The sequence below is a fragment of the Phalacrocorax carbo genome, chromosome 2 (genome assembly GCF_963921805.1).
Source record: "Phalacrocorax carbo chromosome 2, bPhaCar2.1, whole genome shotgun sequence".
Lineage (NCBI taxonomy): Eukaryota > Metazoa > Chordata > Aves > Suliformes > Phalacrocoracidae > Phalacrocorax > Phalacrocorax carbo.
Window position 1 is genome coordinate 54,022,922 of NC_087514.1, and position 24,052 is coordinate 54,046,973.

The following is a 24,052-nucleotide window of genomic DNA, read 5'->3' on the forward strand; positions in this document are numbered from 1 at the left end:
AATTATAATTTTTTCACTTGCATATTATTTTCCAGTTTGTAGTGTTTCTAATTATTTAAAAAAAAAAAAGATCCTAATGTGATTGTGCGTGAAGGAGGTGAGAGTTGAAAGGAGTGAAAAGGAGTCACTTACTCCCTTTAGTAAATCTTCTGTACCAGATGTACATTTTGTAATGGAGTTGATTTATAACAATGCAATGAACCCGTTATATTTTAATAAAAATAGGAGTTTAATTAGATTCTTGAAAATTAAAATGTGCCATTTTTTAAATTTCACTTTCTGAAATTTATTTTTCATTTAAAATGTATTTCAGACACATCTATCACTATTATATTCATGGACCAAAAGGAAATGAAACTATTGCTGTAACAAAAGATGTAACCCCTTTCAACAATATCGACATTCAGGTAAGACTGTTTATCATTGCAGCTAAGAGTCAAGATAAATGTCACAAATGCTAATTATTGCAGGTTTTTTGGTCTAAGGAAAATGAACTTGGTTTATTTTTTTTTTCCAGATTTCAATGTTTGAAAAAGGAAAAGTACCAAAGATTGTAAATCTTAGGGAGATCAAAGATGACATGCAGACATTGTATATAAATACAGCAGCAGACAGTTTTGAGTTTAAGGCACATGTTGAAGGAGAAGGTATAGTGGAAGGCATCATCCGATATCATCCCTTCCTGTATGATAGAGAAACATACCCTGATGATCCATGTTTTCCATCAAGTAAGTGAAATGTTTTGCTGCTTATCAGTCCTATTATAGACAATCCTACTACTCTAAATGTTTTAATGAAATAGAAACTAGAACAATTTAAATTGAAGTGTAAATTATAATCTAATTTGAGTCGTGCCAGAACAGGAAAGTTCACATTCTTTTGGATTAACAAATCCTGTGAACAAATTGGCTGTTGTGGTAACTCATTCATGTAAACCTGATCTTTGACATAACACCGTATGATTTCAAACTATAAACTCTTATGGAATGCAGTCTGACTGAAACATTTCCACTTTCCTGACTGGTAGATCTTTGCTCTGAGAAGGTAATGAAACACCAGCAGTTTGATTCAAGAGATTTTAACATTGGAATACCGCAGAGGACAATGTGTAGTCTAAGCCTTTAATTTAAAATTTGTTTTATCCAGTCTTTCAGTTTTCAGATGCTAGGGTTTTAAGATAATTTTCTGTTGGTGATTTTTTTTCTCTTTTTTGACAAAACAAATCTTGGTTTTACTTGTGACAAGATTTTATGATTATTAGAAAAGCATCAGTTGAATCTAAGAGGAAGAAATAGTATTTATTCAGATTTGAAATTTGCAAATTTGGTATTATTCAATCCCTGTTTGAAATTTTTCCTTAGCCTTCCTTAGTTTTTCTGCTTGGTATTTCTTAAACTGGAAAAAAAATCCTAATATTATATATACCTAGCTTGATATCATATGTACTGCTGCCATGCCTAACTTAGGTATAGATAATCCTTAATTTAGACTGCTCTATTTTTTTATATTATATTTGTTTTTTAAATAAATTTATTCATGGATACTGTCTTGTTTTTAATCAAGAATTAAACGAAGATGATGATGATGATGAAGACTGCTTTATAGTAGAAAAGGGTGCCAGAGGAAAAAGGCCTATTTTTGAATGTTTTTGGAATGGAAGATTAATACCATACACAACTGTGGAAGAGTAAGTGGTAATCTGTTTCTACATTGTAAACCAGTCTGTTTCTATAATGTAAACCTGCCTCTATAAAAAAGGTTTTAATGTCTTTCTCCTTTTGTTTAAGTTTTGACTGGTGTGCTACTCCAAAGAAGAGAGGATTGGCACCAGCTGAATGCTACAACAGAATTTCTGGTGCATTATTTACCAATGATAAGTTCCAGGTCAGCACAAACAAACTCACTTTCATGGATCTGGAGCTGAAGCTAAAAGATAAGAACACTTTGTTCACAAGAATCTTCAATGGACAGGTAATCATTTTATTCTGTTAAACTTTGCCAAGAAGAAATACTTAATGCATATGTTATAGAAACCCTTACTCACTGGTCGTTTGTTGGTGTCACTGAATATTGCCCAGTTTCTGGAGAACTTTCACCTTGGGCACTTCTACAGGACTTTGTAGCAGACATTTCTCTCCATTTTAGTGAGTAGTAAAGCTGACTTTTTAAATCTGTAAGAATAAGATTTAGTCTTTTTCCTTTTATTTTCTTAAACAATTGACCAACTTTAAACATCTTGACCAACCTGATAGCCTTCTATGATGGCGTGACTGGCTGGGTAGATGAAGGGAGAGCAGTGGATGATGTTGTTTACCTTATTTCAGCAAGGCATTGAACACTGTCTCCCATAACATCCTCATGGACAAGCTTAGGAAGCATGGGTTAAATGAGAGGACAGTGAGGTGGATTGAGAAATGGCTGAATGGCAGACCTCAGAGGGCTGTGATCAATGGAGCAGAGTCTGGTTGGAGGCCTGTAACTAGTGGTGTTCCCAGGGGTCTCTGCTGGATCCAGTCCTGTTCAACATATTCATCAATTACCTGGACGACAGGACAGGGTGTAACCTCAGCAAGTTTGCTGATGACACAAAACTGGGAGGCATGGCTGATATACTAGAAGGCTGCGCTGCCATTCAGTGAGACCCAGAGAGCTGGACTGAGGGGAACCCCATGAAATTCAACAGCAGCAAGTGCAAGGTCGTGCACCTGGGGAGGAACAACCCCATGCACCAGTACAGTTTGGGGGCTGAGCTGCTGGAAAGCAACTCCGCTTAGGAGGACCTTGAAGTGCTGGTGGACAACAAGTTGACCCTGAGCCAGCAACGTGGCCGCATGAAAAGAAGTGTGGCCAGCAGGTCAAGGGAGGTTATCCTCCCCCTCTCCCCTGCCCTAGTGAGGCCACATCTGGAGTACTCTGTTAAGTTTTGGGCCCCCCAGTTCAAGAAAGACAGGGAACTGCTCGAGCAAGTCCAACAGAGAGCTACAAAGATGATCAGGGGATAGGAGCATCCCCCTTATGAGGAAAGGCTGAGAGACCTGGGTTTGTTCAGCCTGAGGAAGAGAAGACTGAGGGGGGATCTTATCAATGTTTACAAATATTTAAAGGGTGGGTGTCAAGGGGATGGGGCTGGACTCTTTTCAGTGGTGCCCAATGACAGGACAAGGGGCAATGGGCACAAATCAGAACACAGGAAGTTCCCCCTCAATATGAGAAAAAACTTTACTGTGTGGGTGCCAGAGCAGTGGAACAGGCTGCCCAGGGAGGCTGTGGAGTCTCCTTCCCTGGAGACATTCAAAACCCACCTGGACGCGTTCCTGTGCCCCCTGATCTAGGTGTCCCTGCTCAAGCAGGGGGGTTGGACAAGATGATCTCCAGAGGTCCCTTCCAATAGAGGAATATCGGTGCTGGGGGAAACAATTTCTCTGGCTTGAAGTATAACTTTCCTAGTATTTTGTAGTGTTTCCAAGCTGAAGAATCTTTTTTTTTTTTTTTAGTGCAGTATAACTGTACTCTTACAATTGTTCATACTTATGAGGTTGTGAGATGTAAATTTTGTAGAACATTAATAATATGCATTTGTTTTGTAATCTCTTTATAGGAGCAACGAATGAAAATTGACCGAGAATTTGCTTTGTGGCTCAAAGACTGTCATGAAAAATATGACAAACAGATAAAATTCACAGTCTTTAAAGGAGTAACTACACGTACTGACTTACCATCCAAAAGAATGCAGAGCCCTTGGACAATGTATGCTGCAATAGAATGGGATGGGAAAACATACAAAACTGGACAGCTGGTAAGTTAGTTGCTCACAGATGTTGAGGTTTTATGTTTATTTTGTAATAGAGCATTTGAACCCTATAAAAGGCAAATACTATACATTTAACGCAGGGGTGTATTGACATTAATTGTCTTCTCTTTACAGGTGAAAACTGTTAAGACTCTTCCAATATTCTATGGAAGTATTGAGAAATTTTTTTTATACGGAGACCATGATGGGGATATATATGCCACTGGAGGAGAGGTTCAAATTGCTTTGGTAAGACAAGTACAAAAAAGGTTCACATACCTAGTATGCATATGGAATCTTTAAACATAATCCTGGGTCAGACTTTTATTTAAACAACTTTTAAATAACTGTTGAAAATTATGGTAGTTTTTTGAGATTCAGCAATCTAGAAATAATCAAACTACTTAGTTACATTAGTTTTAATATAAATATATTGAAATAACTAATCATTATCAATTATCTGATCTATTTAAATTTGCATATGAAATAAAGTACCACAGTTGGTATCAACAGTATGTTGTACATCCATTCTTAACCCTTGTGTTTTCAGCAAATTTTAGAACAGTGTCTTGTGGTGTCACCAGGTAGTATTTGTTAGCATATTGCATTAGGTCTGCGTTGACTTGTCTGGTCCCTTAATAGAGAGGTGTTTCTCCTCTGACGTATTATAATCTCTTTATAACTGCACTCAATTTTAAAAAAAATTTTTTTTTTCAGGAACCTCAGGCATTATATGCCGAAATGAAAACTATTCCAATCTCAAAACTTGACAGAACAGTGTCTGATAAAGCTGTTAAAAAATACATAGAGGATGAAATGGCAAGGTAAGCTCTAAATTTTAATTAATTTAATTATTTAGTAGTAACAGGTTTGGTATTTCTTCAGGAATAATAAAAAAGTTCCGTTTTATTCCCAAATGGGAAAGCAGTCAGCTGTTTCAGTAGGACTCTAAACCAGGAAGAAATAGTTTGGGGGTGTCATTGTCTGTCCTGTCCCCCTGTGTTCCTGGCCCCCAGAAAAGAATAGCTTCATGTATATACTAATGGAGATAAACTACCTTGTCTTTTACTCACAGAAAAACGGTTCATTCTCTCTTTTTCACTAGACTTCCTGACAAACTATCAGTAACGTGGCCTGAAGGGGATGAGTTATTACCAAACGAAACAAGATTTGCTGGTACACCAATAGGTATATTTTTTCTTCCAAATAGTAAAGAGTAAAATGTCAATTTAAAAATATAGTGTTCACTCTTGTTAATAAAACAAGCATACAGAAACATCCAATCACTTATAATACACAGCACATTTTAAAAGTCCATCATTTTTCCTTTTAAATACAGGAGCATTAAGAATAGTAATTTTGAACAAAAAAGGAGAAGCAATGCAAAAACTTCCAGGTACAAGCCACGGAGGTTCAAAGAAACTTCTTGTTGAACTCAAGGTTATTTTACATTGTAAGTATTTCAGTACATTTAACTGAGTCTTTATTTTAAAAACACATAATGGCTAATTCATTTCTTTGTGTGTGTGTGTGTAGATATATGTGTGTGTGTATAGAGATGGTTATAGCTGTTAATTTTAAGGACAATGTCCCATCAGAGCATGTAGTACTCCAAAGCCACATTTCATGAAATGACAATTGCTGCAATGCCAAATGGTTAATGTAATCATAATGTGACAGATGTCTTAATGCTATATGTAAGGAGGGTCTGTCAATTATAGACTGTCTACTTAATATGCATAAGAACATGGTTAAAATGGGCAAAGTTTCTGTAATTAACACAGCAATCCAATATTCCAGAATTACACATCCAAAGGAAAACACCTAAGAAAGTTGACAATTGTTACTGTTTTATGTATGCAATTTGGTGCCAGAACAGGGTCTGAAACAGTTGTACTTAGCTATAGAGCAATGTATATTTTTACTGCATTTCTTTTTATTCTGTGTAGTCTTATTGCAGTCACATTCTGTATTTATTCTAAATTATATTTTGAAAACCGTATACATTAATGCCTCTTGAAGTTTCAAACTATAAATATTATTCCTTTGTTTATCCTGGGTTATAGAACCAGTCACTAAAAAATTGCCTTGAAGTTTCAGTGTGTTCTCTTTTTGGATGTGTCATAATGCTGCAGAAGTGTTTATAAAGACAGATACAATAATTTGGAGCAAAAAAGGAATGTTCTTTTTTCCCCAATTATATGTTCAGTCAACTGCACATTTTTACCATTGCTTCCATCTAAGCTAATTTGTTATGGTCATTTGTTAGGTCAATCAGTTGCTGGTGTGGAGTGCACAGCCTACAAGTGCTCAGACTTAATGAGGAACATACAACCAATGAGCTAATAAAATTCAACTTTACAGACCTGCTGCTTTCAGTTTAATGTGTCAGAGGCTAGCAATTTTTAATTGAAATGAGATTAGGTAGGGAATTCATTTTTTTAGATGTGATCAATTGTGAAGCTGAATTTAGACTTAGAAGTGATAGTAATACTTAATAATGAGTGATAGCAATACTTGAAAAAATGAAGAATTATGGTGTAAAGTAGAAATACATGTAGCTAATTGTTTGTTTTGCAGCACCTACTGGGAATAAAGAAATAATTTCTCATATCAGTCAGCATGGAGGCAAATGGCCATACTGGTTTAAAAAAATGGGTAAGTTCACATATGCAATATTTTTGTGTATTTATAATTTTACTTTTTTCCTTTCTAATTGTATTTATATTTCTGTTTAGAAAATCTTCAGAAACTTGGGAACTACACCTTGAAACTGCAAGTAGTATTGAATGAAAGTAATGCAGACACTTACGCAGGAAGGCCTCTACCCTCTAAAATATTTAAGTTTACTATTATTGGTAAGAATTCCAGTCATGCCAACTGTCTTCTAGTTTTAATGTTTCTATTTCATTCATTGTATATCACAGTTACTCATATTTTAGTTGAGAGGTAATCTTCAGCACTGAAAAGTAGCATTTGCGTGTCAAATATGAAGTATTTCCAGAAAAAATCTAATTTTTTTTGTCTGATAGATTTTGATCTCACCTGTAACGTGTTGGCTCTGCTATACAGTCAGTTTTACAAAAAAGTGTTGATGGAATCAAAAGATTTTCCCTGGTGTGAACTTTCCTAAATGTATTTAATAAAAGTAAACTTCTACTTAATTAGAATCGCCCTTTTTCCTTACGCCATTGGCATAAATATTCTTTCACAAAACTAGTATTAATTATTCATGCATAAACCACACAGAGAAACTAATTCAAAACCAGATTATGCATCCAAAATATGCATGTTGAGATTGAAGTCTCTTAATTAAAAAAAAATCTTATGCAAAACTAAATTCTCATTCAGTTACAATGGGTGTGTATCTTTGGATTAACCATCATAAAATACTTACTGAAATATCAGAATAGAAATAATACTATTAAATATGTATGATGTTACTCTGTCTTGCCATACACTCTGGTATGTATGTATGTGACCTAAAATAGTATGTGACTCATCATATCTTCCCAAGAAAATTGACAAATTCTGATTTTAATGACACTGTTGATGACCATAAGATAAACAGTGTACGGTTACATCATGTTTCTGGTGCATTGCTAGTCTTGTTTTTCTCATCCTCTAAGATTTTATTTCTGTGCATTTGTCTGTTAGTGGCTGGTTAGTTTTTGCTTATAAGCCTTTCTTGGGTGGCTAAAACTCTTCAGAAAGGATAGGCAAGGAAGGAGAGGTGGTGGGGTAGCCCTGTATGTTCAAGAGTGTTTTGTCTGTCTAGAGTTTGATGGTGGCAACGATAGGGTTGAGTGTATATGGGTAAGAATCAGGAGGAAGGCCAACAAGGCAGCTATCATGTTGGGAGTCTGTTACAGACCACCCAACCAGGATGAAGGGGCAGATGAAATATTCTATAAGCAGCTGGGAGAAGTCTCACAATGGCTAGCCCTTGTTCTTGTGGGAGACCTCAACTTACCAGATGTCTGTTGGGAATACAATACAGCAGAGAGGGAACAGTCTAGGAGGTTCCTGGAGTGTGTGGAAGATAACTTCCTGACACAGTTGGTGAGTGAGCCAACTAGGGAGAGCACCCCACTGGACCTCTTGTTAGTGAACAGAGAAGGTCTTGTGGGTGATGTGATGGTTGGAGGCCGTCTTGGGAATGGCGATCACAAAATAATTGAGTTTTCGATTCTTGGAGAGGTAAGGGGTGGGGTGTCAGCAAAACTGTTACCTTGGACTTCTGGAAGGCAGACTTTGGCCTGTTTAGGAGACTAGTTGACAGAGTCCCTTGGGAAGGGCAGAGGACTCCAGGAAGCTGGACATTCTTTGAGAAGGAAATCTTAAAGGCACAGGAGCAGGCCATCCCCATGTGCTGAAAGACGAGCTGGCAGGGAAGAAGGTCTGAACAGAGAGCTTTGGCTGGAACTGAGGAGAAAAAAAAAAAAAGAGGAGAGTTTATGACTTTTGGAAGAAGGGGCAAGCAACTCAGGAAGACAACATGGATGTCATGAGTTATGCAGGGCAAAAATTAGAAGGGCTGAAGCCCAGCTAGAACTTAATCTGGCTACTGCTGTAAAAGACAGTAAGAAATGTTTCTATAAATATATTGGCAACAATAGGAAGGCTAAGAAGAATCTCCATCCTTTACTGGTTGCCAGGGGAAACATAGTAACAAAGGACAAGGAAGAGGCTGAGGTACTTAATGCCTTCTTTGCCTCAGTCTGTAACAGTAAGACCAGTTGTTTTCCGGGTACCCAGCCCCCTGAGCTGGAAGACAGGGATGGGGAGCAAAATAAACCCCCATAATCCAAGGGGGAATGGTTAGCGACCTGCTACACCACCTAGACACAAACAAGTCAGTCAGGCTGGATGAAGTCCACCAAAGAGTACTGAAGGAATTGGCAGAAGTGCAAACAAAGCCACTTTCAATCCTTTATCAGCACTCCTGGCTAACTGGGGAGGTCCCAGTTGACTGGAGGTTAGGAAATGTGACACCCATCTGCAAGAAGGGCTGGAAGAAGGATCTAGGGAACTACAGGCCTGTCAGCCTGACCTCGGTACCAGGGAGGGTTATGGAGCAGATAATCTTGAGGGCCATCACACAGCATATACAGGACAACCAGGGGATCAGGGCCAGTCAGCATGGGTTTAGGAAAGGCAGGTCTGCTTGACTAACCTGACCTCCCTCTATGACAAGGTGACCCACTTAGTAGATGAGGGAAAGGCTGTGGATGTTGTCTACTTGGGCTTTGTACAGGCTTTGACACCATTTCCCATGATATTCTGGAGAAACTGGCTGCTGATGGCTTGGTTGATTGTACTTTCCATTGGGCAAAAAAACTGAGCCCAAAATGTTGTGGTGAATGGAGTTAAATCCAGTTGGTGGCTGGTAACAAATGTTGTTCCCCAGGGCTCAGTTTTGGGGCCAGTTCTTTTTAATATATTTATCAATGATCTGGGTGAGAGAATTGAGTGCATCCTCAGTAAGGTTGCAGATGACACCAAGTTGTGCGGGAGTGTTGATCTGCCTTAGGGTAGGAAGGCTCTGCAGGGGAATCTGGACAGGCTGGATCAATATGCCGAGGCCAATTGTATGAGGTTCAATAAGGCTCAGTGCTGGATACTGCACTTGGGTCACAATTACCCCAGGCAACGGTACAGGCTTGTGGAGGAGTGGCTGGAAAACTGCCCGGCGGAGAAGGACCTGGGGGTGCTGGCTGACAGCCGGCTGAACATGAGCCAGCAGTGTGCCCAGGTGGCCAAGAAGGCCAACAGCATCCTAGCTTGTATCAGGAACCGTGTGGTCAGCAGCAGGGAAGTGATTATGTCCCTGTACACTAGTGAGGCTGCACCTCGATACTGTGTTCAGTTTTGGCCCCCTCAGTACAAAGAAGACATTGAGGTGCTGGAGTGTATGCAAAGAAGGGCAACGAAGGTGGTGAAGGGTCTGGAGAACAAGTCTTAAGAGGAGCTGCTGAGGGACCTGGGGTTGTTTAGCCTGGAGAAGAGGAGGCTGAGGGGAGACCTTATCACTTTTTGCAGCAACCTGAAAGAAGGTTATAGTGACATGGGTCTTAGTCTATCCTCCCAAGTTACTGTGCTGGGATGAGAGGAAATGGCCTCAAGTTGCACCAGGGGAGGTTTAGATTGGATATTAGGACAAATTTCTTTACTGAAAGGGTTGTCAGGCATTGGAACAGGCTGCCAGGAGAGGTGGTGGAGTCACCATCCCTGGAGGCATTCAGAAAACATGTAGACATGGCACTTTAGGACATGGTTTAGGAGACAGGGTGGTGTTGGATTGATGGTTGGGCTTGATGATCTTAGAGGTCTTTTCCAACCTAAATGATTTTATGATGCTATGATTCTGGCACTCTATAACTGCCCGAAAGGAGGTTATAGCAAGATGGTTTTCAGTCTCTTCTCCCAAATAACAATCGATAGGACAAGAGGAAATGGCCTCAAGTTGCTCCAGGGGATGTTTGGATTACATATTATGAAAAATTTCTTCATCAAAAGGGTTGTCAAGCATTTGAACAGGCTGCCCAGGGAAGTGGTTGAATCACGATCCCTGGAGGTATTTAAAAGACGTGTAGATGTGGTGTTTTGGGACATGTGCAGTGGTCTTGTAAGGATGTGGGATTAAAGAGCAAACCAGTATGGATGATGCTGTAGTGAGCATCTGCTGTAGGCCACCTGACCAAGAAGAACAAGACCAGAGGCATGGGCACACACTGAAACACAGGTGGTTCCTGAAAACATCAGGAAACAGTTTTTTACTGTGAGGGTGACCGAGCACTGGCACAAGTTGCCCAAGAGGTTGTGGAGTCTCCACTCTTGGGGATATTCAAAAGCTGTCTCTCTGGACATGGTCCCTGGCAACTGGCTCTAGATGGCCCTGCTTGAGCCAGGGGCATTGGATGAGATGACCTCCAGAGAGCCCTTCCAACCTCAACCACTCTGTAAGCTTTACTTACAAGGAGGATGGGGAGGAGGGAAGACAGAAAAATACTACTTCCTTTGCATTTAATATTAAAATGGGTATTTTTGTCACAAGTTCAGGAGGTAGAGCTAACATCTGTTTCCAGAAGATCAAGAAAAAATAGATGCTTTTGGTAGCTTCCTATTTTTTTCCATAACACTAGAGGCTTTGAATGCAAACCCTTTAGGTAGAAAAGAGTTCTTTGTAGCATATTCTTCTAAAAGCTTCTGCAGAAGTATTATTGGCAGAATAAAAAGAGGTATTCTTGTATGATGATACAGAAGAATGTTTGGCATTACTTGAAAAGTTAAACATATGTCTGAAAACCTGGCATTGAAGTATCAAGATACTTCTGTGAAGTTCCAAGAAGAGAAAAAAATCTCTTTCTCTGAACAAATGCATACATTAACCTTGTCTGCTCCTTCATTATCTCTTTATCAAAGCAAATAGACTTAAAAGTTACATCCTGTATTTTAAGAATTCTTTTTCAATTCCCCAGCATGGCAGCCTTCAATTAAAGGTTCCTTAACGTAACAATTGAAATGTTAATTCCATAACAGTTGAAACTGACAAATGTCCTCAGAAAGGAATATACACTCTAAAAATCTAATGAACTAATAGTTTGGTACTTTTAACACAAGGGGTACCAAAAGCAACTTTTGCTATCGTTGCTGCTTTTTTATCTAGTCAGAAGATAATTTCACATTTTTAATATCTTCAGCCTTGAAAAGATAAAATTTCCAGTCTTTTTTGCAATGTTTTGTGCTCTCAGAGGCAGCCATAAATCCTTACACTCATTATTCCAAAATAGTAACATTTTTGTGACCTTTTATGTATATAGATTCTAAAAATGCAATTAAAATCTAAGCTGAAATGAACGGCTCTTTTGTCTGAGAAACAAATTATTTTATTTCTCTGACAGCAGGCTGTTGCTCAGTGTTTACAGTTCTTCTTGGTAAGCTAAAAAATCACCATAAATGCTAGTTTAAAAAACTTCCTAAGTCAATCTCTAAGTTTTGTGGTTTTAGTTTAGACACATTCTTTTGGTAGTTATCCGCTTTGACAGGGCAGAAGTTCTTTTGCTGTTACTTTGTCAAATCACTTAACAGTTTTATTATTCACTTTTAAACAAAACCATAAACACTGTAAGGTTGAGGTCTTTTTGTTTTTGTTGTTACCAATAAATAATTTATTGACAATACAAGGTAACACTTTCTCTCCCCCCATGATCTTCACATCTCTTGTGCAAAAGAAGCTCCTTAATAATGACACCTGTAGGTGGTGAACGTAGTTGTTAATTTGAGTCCAAAATAATTTGATAGGACATCTACCATTTAGCTCAGCACTGTACTGTTTCTTTTTTCAAAGGCCACTTTGCCAACACAGTTTGATTCCACAAAACATTACTCTGGTTTACAAGCTCCCATTTGTACCGCTCTGTTTGGTCATTTGGTTTTTTTCGGTGCTTAATTGGAGGCAGTCTAATGGGGCCAGATTCCACAGGAAGGATGCACTCATGTTCCTTTTTCAAGTACTCATCGTTACTCATTTTTATCTTTCAAATTTGGGATAGTTGTAGAACAAAAATATTTGGTTGCATGAATGATTTTATTTTAACAGAATTAAAGCAATTAAACATCTAAGAAAAGCTGTCCACAAGGAGCTTGTCCCCTTGCAGGTGCTGTATTGATGTTCGAAGTACGTTGGAAGTTTTGGCTGCCCTGTTATGTTTCTTATACTGTAGTCTGCTGCTATTATGTTTTAATTATTGTTTCTATGTTAGTGTAAGTTAAAAAAAAGAGGATCAATTAATAAACCGTGATTTTAGTTACAAGAGTATTTTGAACAGCCTATTTACTTTGAGGCTGAAAACCACTTGGCTTAATTGCAGCCTTACTTAAGAAAAAGCCAATGAACACACGTAATTCCTGCTAAAAATGTATTATTCTTTTCCCGTAGAGGGCAAACCAGAGAAATTTTCAGTGGGTCTTTTGGAGCTTCCTTTTCGAGTTGGAGTACCTTTCAATATTCCTTTGGAATTGCAGGATGAATTTGGTCATGCAACACAGTTGTCAACTGACATTAAACCAATTCTTGAAGCTAGGTAATTCAACCATATCTCTCTCTTTTTTTTTCTTTGTCCTTTGTTCATGTGACATTAATATAGTAATTCTCTGGGGTTTGTCCAAGTGATATACTTGATGCTATTCACATAAAATAACTGGAATTTTTTGTTTTATTTTCGTAAGGATATCTGAAAGTATCTTGTATATTAAAACACTGTGTTTATTTTTAAATTGACTGTTTTGCTTTTGATGTATTTTTCTAGTGGATTGACATTGCAGTATGAAGAAATAACTGGAGGAACAAAGTGCTTTATTAAGGGAGTCACTGCTAAAGGCTGTGTGAATAGTTGCCAGGGCAAGGTAAGCTCATGAATTTAAACTTGAAGAAACATATTTAAAAGAAGCAAACAAAAAAACCAAACCACAGAGCGAATAATTCCTGTTAGTGGATGGGACTAGAGCTGGAGGGGCTGAGCAACACATGGGTGTGTGTTAGAGTGTATCCAGCATGCTAAATCAGCTGTCTTAGTTTCAACTAGTGCTGAAATTGGTTTAAGCCAAATCATCCTGGTGACTTTTGCACTGAAGTAGCATAGGAAGCACTGAAATCTTTCTTTCCTGTAGTTGAGGTGATGAGTAGTAATAGTTAATGAGTGGTGACTACTTGAGCTTCTCTAGACACATCCAAAATGCTCTTTTCACTTCTGTAGCAAATATGTCATCCAAATTCAACCTGTTACTGATGGATTCTCAGCACAAGATTTAAAATCATGTATATGGCATGTTTACACAGTATTCTAACCAGGTCCGAATCCTGTCATTTGGTCTTGCAGTCTAGCATAGTAAAGACAAAGCTAGGAATGGAAATAGCTGAAGATACCTCACTATACCACTGCTGTTGTGGCTTAGAAAAAAATCAAATAATGTTGTTGTTGGAAAGGTGTGTAAAGAGAATAGGGAGCATATACCAGCTTATTGAAAACTAGGGAGTGTTGAATGAAATACATTTTGTAGGTAAAGCTCAGAATTCAAGGTGAAGGGCAAGAATAATGACAGACGATAGAGGTGGATTATGGAAAATAAAGTATGCAGGAGCAAAAGTGCCAGGCTGTGGCAAGACATAAATTTGGTGAGAAGCAAGGCCAAGAGTCATTTAAGGAACTTGCCGTACAGAAATAATACCATACCATAAAAATGGAAAAGAAGGGTCATTATTTTCTTACATTGCTTAATTGCATAAAATGTTGGAGGGAATACAGGAAATGGCACTGAAAGTAGCAGTTCTAATTTATATGAAAAAAGGACTGTTTAAGACAGTAATGAAAAATAATGGCAAAAAGCAGGATGTTGGGACAATGGACTAAAAATAACAGATAATTTAAAAACATAAATACAGTGTAATTTTCAGTGCTTAATTTAAAATAAACAGAGAAGAACATTGGAAAAATTTTCAGCACCTTAAAAGTTGATTTTTGAAATGGTAGCAGAACAGCTAAAATATCTCAGAGAAACAGCTAGTAATTGGATTCTGGAAAGAATTTAGAAGGAGATAGTGAATGAAGGAACAACAAGAAGGAAGAAATGGAGAGCATGGGGAAAATTAGTGTGTTTTGGGCAAAGGAGTAAGGAAAAAAATGTTGAAGGAATAACCATGCCCAACGGAGAAAAGAAACTTGATTGAGATAGGAAATACAGAATATCACAGTCATCAGTGAAGGAAGCACTGAGAAGAGCGAGCAGGCTTCATTTACTTCCATAGTCATTGATTTAATTCTCCCCAAACCAGTGAAGGCAGAAGTATGTTTTGATTGTGTGTGGAATCAAAGAGAGAATTTTAAGTGAGTAAGCAATAGCAAAGACAACTGCTCCCTTATAGGATTTTTAATTCAGTCAGGAGAAGGGTGAAGAGAGGAGTTTAAAATTAAAAGAAGAATAAAGAAATATTATTTTCCTTTTTTTGAAGGACTGTGGTATACATAGAAGCAGACTTGAAAGTAAAAGGATAGTAGATAAAGGGATCATGAAGGATAAGGGAAAAGAACTTCCCTAGATGACACAGATATTGAAAGATTAAAAGGAATGAAGTTAAAAACGTGAAATGATTAATTAGAGGCAGAAAACAGTGCAGTATTAAGAAGAGAGTATTAAGTAAAAATCAGTATTGCAGAAGGGGGTTGAAACTAAAAGAAGGGAGGCTTAGGAGGAGTTTTTAGCGCATTAATACACAGCTCTATTGAATGAACTATTGAAGAATTCTACTCACTAATGTTAAACAGCAGCTATCAGCTATAGTCATTTTCTATGTTTTTATTTCCTACCTTATTTTACCCTTCTCCTCCCCTCCCCAGTCCACCAACATGTAACTTTAGTATATTTTGCCTTCCCCTTTTTTTGTAATTCACCGTTTGGTTTAATGGGGCTCCAGCTGATACATGCTGCTTGGCTTGCAGGCAGACCAGTATGGTTGGCTGACTAGTCTGAGCTGGAGAGTTTTTATGCACCACTGTGGCCAGCCATCAGTTGGGCAGCTCATGTGTGTGATGTGGTTGCAGCTGTGATGCACCTGCCCAGGCCTCATTGCACTTTCAGCTTCTCTTACCCAGCAAACCAAAAGAATTGCCTGATTGTTTTCATCCAGTCTGCAAGGTGTTAATGTTGCACATACTCTCTCAGGTGTGGGACGGGCATAAGCCAGGATTATGAAAATAAACCTTTCCAGAGGCAGCATTTCTGAGCATGTAAAATGACAATTCATGAATTGAAACTGAATATTCTCAAATATCAGATACATAAAATATGAAATTCACATATCTGCAGTGCAACTAGTTTTAAAGTTGGAGCTTTCAAGATTATTGATTAGAATGCTTCATTCTCTGATTTTAACATGAAAATCAATTTTAGTCATGCAGTTCTACAGCAGTTTTTCTTATTGCCTTATTCAAAGATGAGATGGATTGTAATTGTGGTGTCTTGCTTCAGGCAATTAGCTAAGGAACAATGAACACAGAACTTGCAGACCCTTTCTTTTCAAACTACTTCTTTCAAACTGATTTTTTTCCCCTGCACTAAAACAGCATCTAAGCAGGAAACCACAAGTTATGATAGCTGCTTTTAATGGTTTCAGAACTGTGTAGTTCAACATATAAATTCTGGATTTAATGTCTCTGGGAATAAAACATGAAAAAGACAGATACTGGTACAGGGAAAAAAAAATCTTTATTTATGTAGCAGGGCAAGAAAATTCAGGTAGACTTCTGAAACTTATGTATCCATGAATTGACATGATTGTGTGAGAAAATTTATGATCTGGTTTTGTTTAAGGTTAATGTTTAAAATATTCCTTTCATTAGAACTTTAATCTGAAGGTTACTCTTCCTGGTTTGAAAGAAGACACACAAGTCTTTAAAATAAGATTGCAGCCTGGTAAGTATCCTTAAAATATTTAGTGAGTTTCTGTTGAACTTTATTCAGACACTATTGATGAAATACTTCTTTTCCCAAGAAGGTAAAATATTTAGTGAGGCATAAAGAAGGATATTCTAGCTCATCCAAGTGATGACTGAAACTAAATAAAGCTAAGGGCATGTCATTCTTGGCAATAATATCAAACTCACAGCCCAATCTTGTCTATTAGTCTGTCTAGCAGCTGGAATTTGTCTGCTTACTTGAGACTGATTTTTCACTTCTTTTTTTTAATTATTTTAAATCTTTTTCTAACCTAGCACCACTGAATGAATGAATTTCCTATTGATTTTCTTCAGCATTAAGCCTTTTCACCTGTGCTAATCTGTGTTGACCTGTTCTCCCTGTAGAAGATATGAATGAATAAGTGTTTATTCAGTTTCTTACCTCAGCAAAGCAAGGATGCTTTAGCAGTTGGGATTGTGTCTGAAATTTTTAGTGTTACGTGTTGACTTTATCATAATGCAAAAGAGGAATATAGAAGTCTTAAGTCCACTGCCCTTGCCAGAATTTTGTTTTGTGCATGTCTTGATACTGAGGATTCCCTTACATGATACCTGTTATCCCTTGTTACCTGGATTTTTCTGGATTTGGGAGATAAGGTATAGTTTGAAGGCTGACTTTTTTGGCCTCCCAGATTACCAAACTTCAGGCTTCCCCGTCTCATTTTGCAGAGTTGTGTACTTCTAGCTTTGTTAGACCAACAATGAACAGCTTATTCCATTATTCTTTATCTTCTGAGGAGTTAGGGCTGCCTGTAGAAAATGTAGTGGAATGATCTGACTTGAAACAGATTATATTGTGTATTGCTTGGTTATTTACATTGGACTGAAGGCAACATCATCCTTCATTACAATATTTTGCTTTTGGCAATGTATAGATGCTTCACTACCTCTTTCTTCTCATTGGACTTATCCTTAGCTTATAAAGCTGTTTTCTGAGGAAGGAGTGAGTAAAAGCTATTTCAGTCTTTCGTCCTCTTCAACCAGTGAGTTTCAAATGGAGGTTTTAATGAATGATGCATGAAGGATGTTTCTGAAAAATGGCCTTTGTTCCTTCAGAACTTGTCTTTTAATAGTAATCTATTACTTCCTCCTTTTTTTTTAAAACTGATACAAGAATTATATGTACCAGGGGGTAGACTTACTTGAATAGCTTCACTTTACTCTTCAAGTAATGCCAACAAAATTTTCTTCTGCTTTTCTTTGCATGCAAGATGTAGCTGCGATGACTTTGGTAATTAAACTGCTGCACATCACGATTGATCAGATATCTCAGCTTTAATATCATCAGATTTGACATGTCAGGAGAAAGGTCCAAGTTTCTTTTTGATGAATATGCATCCGTATACTATGTAAATAGTGTTATATCATGTGTTTACACATTGTATATGCTGAAATTCATCATGTTTGTCTAACTATTCCTTACTGAATTCATTAAAAAAAATGGCAGGTGGTATGTATTGAAGGACAGGAAATGTCTAGAACTTCTTGGCATAAACCAGTACACTTAAATTGGCCTAAATGGTTCATTACCACGAATATCTTGGTAGCTTGGCTTTAAAGGCTTCTTGAGATAGCAAAAACTGAAATCCAATGTCTCACAAGTTACCTAAAATATAATCACTGTTCTGCAATTGTGCATTTTTACAGGCCCTCCTCATCAGCTGAGAGTTAAACCAGATTCTGAAATTCTGAAGATTGAAAATGGTACAGCTTTCCCATTTCAGGTTGAAGTCCTGGATGAATCAGGAAATATAACAGCACAGCCAAAGTTGCTAGTTCATTGTAAGGTAAACTGCATTTTTATTGTGCGTCATAAGGATTTTGACACTTGCTGTTTGAAGGGCTGGGAGAAGAACCTATTTTGGCATCTAGATAGAATTTATTATCTTTAATAATGTTTTTAAAATTTCTGTAGCTTGGTAGCCATAACTGTGACTCTCTTGCCTCATCTATTATTCATTCAGTAAGTTTTAGAACCAGAGGAACCTGGCCTTAGAAATGGAAGAGAAAATTGTGTGAGGATATATAGCCATAATATTAAGTTATTTTATGCCATATTTACCATATACAATGCTAAAATTTGTTCAGGATAAAAAACTTCATGCAGCTTTTTTTGGTTGTGTTTTTTTTGAAAGATGAACATGCAAGTCTATTGCCTAAAAATAAGAAAATACTATTATCACAAGCACTTCTCTAAGTTCAGAAGGGAATGCAGGTGTTACTGTGGCTTTTAGAAGTAAAAAAAACTTTTGCCCTTTTGGACCTAGTTTTTTTTAACTCAAGAAAGTGACTCTTCCAATTCTAGTGAAATCAGCCTTCCAGTAAGAACAGGTAAAAAAAATGTTTTTCCCACTGCAAAATAGTCAGCATTCCATTTACACTTTATATGCATACATTTTCTTCCTGTAGACTGGGTCTGCTGTAGTATGATGTCATGTCAAACCTGTTATTTAAATTCTGTTTAATGTGTGATTTTCAGAAAATTAATTAAAAGGAGGTTTATTTAACAACTTAATTGAATTTATTGCCATAATGGCAAAAGAGACTAGTGTTTGTGTTAATACAAAACAGTTGAATAGATAGCAAAATTTACTTCTGTAACTTCTTCCTTTCTCCCACATCACCTGCAAAAAAACATAGGTGTTGATCTTGCAGGCTTCTGGAAAACTGAAATCTTATCAATTTTATCTGTACATAATCCTGTGTGTGTATGTATATATGTGTGTATATATGTATATATATTTGGACTTGTACAAATAATCATTTCTGCAATAATGCTACTAGTTCTCTAAAAGAAACCTGAAGTTTAATTTTACTCTTTAAATAGTTTTCAGGTGCTTCAAACCTTCCTGTGTACTCTGTGGACTGTAGTAATGGAGGAACAAACATTTTAACTGGTCCAGTTATACAGGTACAGAATATCAAGAAAGACCAGATGCTGAAAGCAAGGATTGAAATAATTGTAAGTATTGACTGGGATGTTTGGATGAACAAAAGACTGAGTACAGTTTATTGTACTGTCTTGCTAGTGTACTCAAGTCTTTTAAGAATCAACTTAATCCCCAAAAGTTACTGTTTTAGTTACCATAAGCCTGATAATCAGGTGGCTGCCCTTTTCCCTTTCTGGGAGATCATAAAAAGGCAAAGAATTTTTCCCATTTTTTTCTTCACCTCTTACTCTTTATTTCTGAAATCCCTGAAGTGTTTCAGAAATATGCATTATTTCTGGGATTTTTCTTCCCCTTTTTAGTCCCTAAATCCTTCTGACAAATTTCCTTCATTGCATAAACATTTAGAGCCAGAAAAGGTATGGCAACAAGTTCCCAAAACTTCAGTGAAGAAGGATGTATTTTTTGCAAAGGTTAAAAGTCAGTAGTTTTTTGTAGCATTTCAGTCTTACAGCTCTTGAAGTTTGAATTTTTTTAATGCTGTTGAACATCCCAGTTGTCTGGTAGTCAGGAGAGCCATGCTGCTGGAGAAAATAAGACCTGTGGTATTTTACCCTGGAAAATGTGTGAACAAATACTAATACTAATACAGCAAGATGAAAGGATACTTATGATTACTCTTAAGTATTTTGTAAATCGTATAACATAGTACTTTTGGAATACAAAGCGTTTTCTAAATAGCTAGCACCAATTCTAGTATCTATTAGAAGTTTTAAGTATTCTGGCGTATCCGTTTGATTTACTTTTGACAAGTCGAGATAATTTCATGTTTGGATACCTGGCCACACCAGGTAATCCAGAGCAGCGCCATAGGCTATTATGAAGTGGTATTTATGCATATATGCATATTTAATATCTTAATTATATATCCTTTTTTTCCCATGTATAGAGTTGTAAAGATGTGCCACCAGTGGAAAAGGTCATTAAACTTCTTCCTAGCAGTCATGTTGCAAGACTACAGGTCTTAAGTATGGACGGACAAAAAGCCATTCAAATTAAGCATCAGGATGAAATTAATTGGATTGCTGGCGACATCATGCGCAACCTTATATTTCAGATGTATGATGAAGGGGAAAGGGAGATAAACATAACTCCAGCTGTAGCAGAAAAAATCAAGGCAAGTACTTTTGAGTGAACAGCAGCATAATACGGGGGAGAGATAAAATGCTGATTCTCTAAAATCTATAGACATCAGACTACAAAATAATATTCTTCAAGACTTTATTATTAAATATGGGAACTTCACTCTCTGCTTAATAAACTTTTTAAAATAATTGTATTAAAATGGAGTCCTTAATGAGATAAAGACATTTAAGGAAATGTTAAATAGTGCTTCAGGGTAGTAGTATGAAAAGTAGGTTAGTAATTTCCAGTGCCTCTCCTAAACACAATAAAATAATTCTGACATAGTTATGATTCTTCAGATCTGGGGTTTTCCCAGCATTTAAGAACCTTGAATACGCATGTTCCTTCATGAAGATTTGCTGACCTATCTTATCCCTCGGTGTACATATGTGGAGCATAATACAAAGGTAGAGCCTTCACCAAGTGAGAGATGCTTTTTTTTTTTTTTGGTGAGGTTTTTCAGAATCAAATCTTTCCTAACTCAAGATAAGTGAAGGAAACTTAATGTACGTTTTGTTTTGTTTGGTTGTGTTTGGTTTTTTTTAAGAGTAATTTTCTGTATTTGGGAAAACAGTATTGGTTACTGGCGGGAAATGCACAAGCTTTCCATTGAAAGCTTCTATTGCCTCTATGTTAATTTCCATATTTAGAATGACCAGAGATGTATTATGCAGCTAGTCATTAATAATTTAGCTTTTGATTAATTTAAGAATTCTAATTTTAGGTTAACTGGACACCTAGAATTAACAAAGAACAGTTGATTAAGGGATTATTACCTGATGTAAAGGTACCAACATCAGTAAAAGATGTACGTTACTGTCTAATTACTTATCTTGATGACCATGTGTCTTTGGAGAGTGCATTCACAGTCAGGTTTGTTCATTTGAAATACTTTTTTATGAATTATGTTGTTGGCAAAGGATTGTAGATCTGTACTTTGGGGTAAGAAAATCTTTCTACAGAAGCTGGAATAATAAAAGCAGTTGGCAAATTAACAGGAGAATGTAGGTTTTGGTGGGCGGATGGGGTTTTTAATGCAAATTGTTTACAGATGAGAACATTACCTATGTGAAAGACTCCATCATGATCTGTTTGTATTCAGCCCTATAATCACTTTTGTAAGTATACATACACTGAAGAAGATTATTGCTATCTCTGAAAACTTTCAGTAAACATTAGCTTATAGAATAACTAGTTTTACTGAAGAGTCGGGTCACTGGTTACCAAAGATAAATATCACAGTGGAGTTAATTATTACCCTTATACAGTTTATTACTTTGAAGCTAAAGATAGTATTTATCTAGCCAAATGCTGGATGCCTGGTATCTCAGTCAAAAGTGACAGGCTGTAAATTGAACTTTTAAATTGCCTGTTTATCACTCCCAGTGAGTCTAGCCAGTTAGCTCTACGTACTGTATCTTTATAAAAAGTTTGTAAGGTGAATCTGATTGTATATTACATTAGTGTATTTCATGTGTTCTTAATAGGTTAAAATTCAGTAACTAGTTCACAGCACACTGATGCCAGGGTAAATTTGCAGCAATTAGACATTTCACAGATCTACAGTAGAAAAAAAAAATTACATGACCAAGCATTAAGGTTCTTTAAAATACTGGGAGTATAATGCTTGTCTGTGATGCAACAGTGTCAGAGACAGAAAAATTTACAGTTAAGTAGTATCTTCCATTTTAAGAAGAGCAGAAAAGCAGAGTGAGTTGATACTTCTCTTCTTGAAAGGCAGTAGAACAGTGGATTGATTTATTGAATATTTTCATACATTTTTGCTTGTTATTGAAAAGCAGTCTCAGATCAGGGAACTTCTATTTAGGGGTTATTCTGTTGTAGTTGTCATAAAATTAACTGGAGGTCATTCTAACGGGATTTTTCAAGGTCTTAACCTAACTTTTAGCTTAGAACACACAAAAGGAGTAAAAAACATGGTGTTGGATAACTCTTAAATCTTAAATAACTTACAGATGTCAGGTAACTCTTAAGAATTTGGGGAGCCAGCACGTAACATGTTAACCTTCATCGAGTAAACGGAAGGAAAAGCTGAGACTGAAAAGCACCCCAAAAAGTATTTTTAAGAGACTAGTGTTAGGCTTAGTTCAGGCTGATGACTTCTGCTTTATCACAGCAGGAGAGGAAACGGAAATCTGATTTTTCTTTTTTTTATAGCTGTTCATCTTCTCCATAATTTTTGTAATGTGCTCTGGTTTTGTTTTGCTTTTAAGGAAGAACTGTATCACTAAAAATTTTAAGTTTTGTTAGTTGTAATTAGGTCCTTAAGTAGTCAGCAAATATTTTCATAGCAAGGGAGACTGTGATACCTTTGTATGTACACACCAGGATTAATGTTGATATTATAATTGGATTTACAGTAATAGATGTATTTTAATATGTAGGCAATTGTATGTTACTTTGGCTTAGAGGTGTTGGGGATGGGTTGGGGTTGGGTTTTTTTTCAATATTTAAAATATTCCAAACTTGAATTCTGCTTTATCTGGCTAATGATCAGATTTATGGTAAAATACTGGTAGGCAAGTTATTACAGATAAGGTAGAATCCCATAACATTGCTGTGGTTTGTTACGTTGTTAGTGTCTGATAAGCTCCCCCTGCTAAGTTTGAGGTGAAAGCGACTGTGTAACTTGTGTGCACATGAGGCTTGATCCTCTAAATATATGCAAGGATAAAATTTAAAAAAAAAATCCAGTCACAAATGAGTGATAACTGCTGTATGCCTTATCATGCCTGCTGTTATAAGTGAATGCCTTCATGAGGGTGATAAGTCAATTTTTGTACACTGATTTAGACCACTACCTGATGAACCCAAGCACATTAAATGTAAATTAAAAGGACCAAACACACTGCAGATGGGTGAAGAACTAGAAGGTGAAGTTGGTGAGTATTTGCATATTCTTCAATTTCTTGTAAGATACATTTCTTTTTCTTTGCAGTTTATTAGCCTGTAATGTATACAAATTCACTCTTGATGACATCATCTTCAACTATTTTAATATAGTAACAGGTTTATATTCTCATTCATGGAAGGATGATCAGAATTCTGTAATTGCCATTCTACAGTTCTAGTGTTACTCTCCGATAAAATTTGCCACTTAGTTTGTACATTGGGACGTTCATCACACTGAGTTCAAATTGTTCGTGAATTTTTGTTTACTTTATGTAATCTGAAATCTTACAGGCCATAACAACATTCAAAATATTTCAAAGGCCTGGACTTCAAAGCAAAACATTTTAAGGTTAACTTTAACCTAAGAGGAAGGAATGTTAGGGATCCGTCTTCTCTTTCTCCTTTGATTTCTGTATGCATTTCATACAAGGCATAGTATTAAAAATTCTTACAGTATTTTGGGACGTTGAGAGCTTGTGTGAGAGTAAAGAAAAGCACATAAGACAAACTAAAAGGTTGAAAAACAGCTTTCATTTTTTAAATTGTTTTTTTCTTTTAACTTCATAGAAAGAAATAATCTTTTCAAAAAAGTGGGAAGCAAAAAATGTGATATGAGTATATAGATACTTCTTTTAATACTGTTTCAGTTCCCAGAAGATGGGGGGATTGTATCAATGTACATATATACCTGAAGAGAGGATGTAAAGACAATGGAGCCAGATTCTTCCCAGTGGCAGGCCCAGAGGCAATGAGCACAAACT

At 36.7% G+C, this 24,052-nt stretch overlaps 1 protein-coding gene across 2 annotated transcripts in view; it reads left to right on the plus strand.

Moving 5' to 3' along the window:
* Window positions 1-24,052, plus strand: part of SMCHD1 (structural maintenance of chromosomes flexible hinge domain containing 1) — an 83,360-nt gene that overhangs the window by 26,650 nt on the left and 32,658 nt on the right. For both annotated transcript variants that reach the window (XM_064442934.1, XM_064442935.1), the window contains exons 9-27: window positions 314-407; window positions 518-728; window positions 1,564-1,687; window positions 1,788-1,971; window positions 3,599-3,796; window positions 3,926-4,039; window positions 4,508-4,614; window positions 4,896-4,978; window positions 5,130-5,243; window positions 6,371-6,448; window positions 6,529-6,648; window positions 12,732-12,876; window positions 13,102-13,198; window positions 16,189-16,261; window positions 17,953-18,092; window positions 19,133-19,267; window positions 20,143-20,370; window positions 21,103-21,251; window positions 23,193-23,281. In XM_064442934.1, the coding sequence (XP_064299004.1) occupies window positions 314-407; window positions 518-728; window positions 1,564-1,687; window positions 1,788-1,971; window positions 3,599-3,796; window positions 3,926-4,039; window positions 4,508-4,614; window positions 4,896-4,978; window positions 5,130-5,243; window positions 6,371-6,448; window positions 6,529-6,648; window positions 12,732-12,876; window positions 13,102-13,198; window positions 16,189-16,261; window positions 17,953-18,092; window positions 19,133-19,267; window positions 20,143-20,370; window positions 21,103-21,251; window positions 23,193-23,281 (2,483 nt within the window). The remainder of the gene's footprint in view (window positions 1-313; window positions 408-517; window positions 729-1,563; window positions 1,688-1,787; window positions 1,972-3,598; window positions 3,797-3,925; window positions 4,040-4,507; window positions 4,615-4,895; window positions 4,979-5,129; window positions 5,244-6,370; window positions 6,449-6,528; window positions 6,649-12,731; window positions 12,877-13,101; window positions 13,199-16,188; window positions 16,262-17,952; window positions 18,093-19,132; window positions 19,268-20,142; window positions 20,371-21,102; window positions 21,252-23,192; window positions 23,282-24,052) is intronic.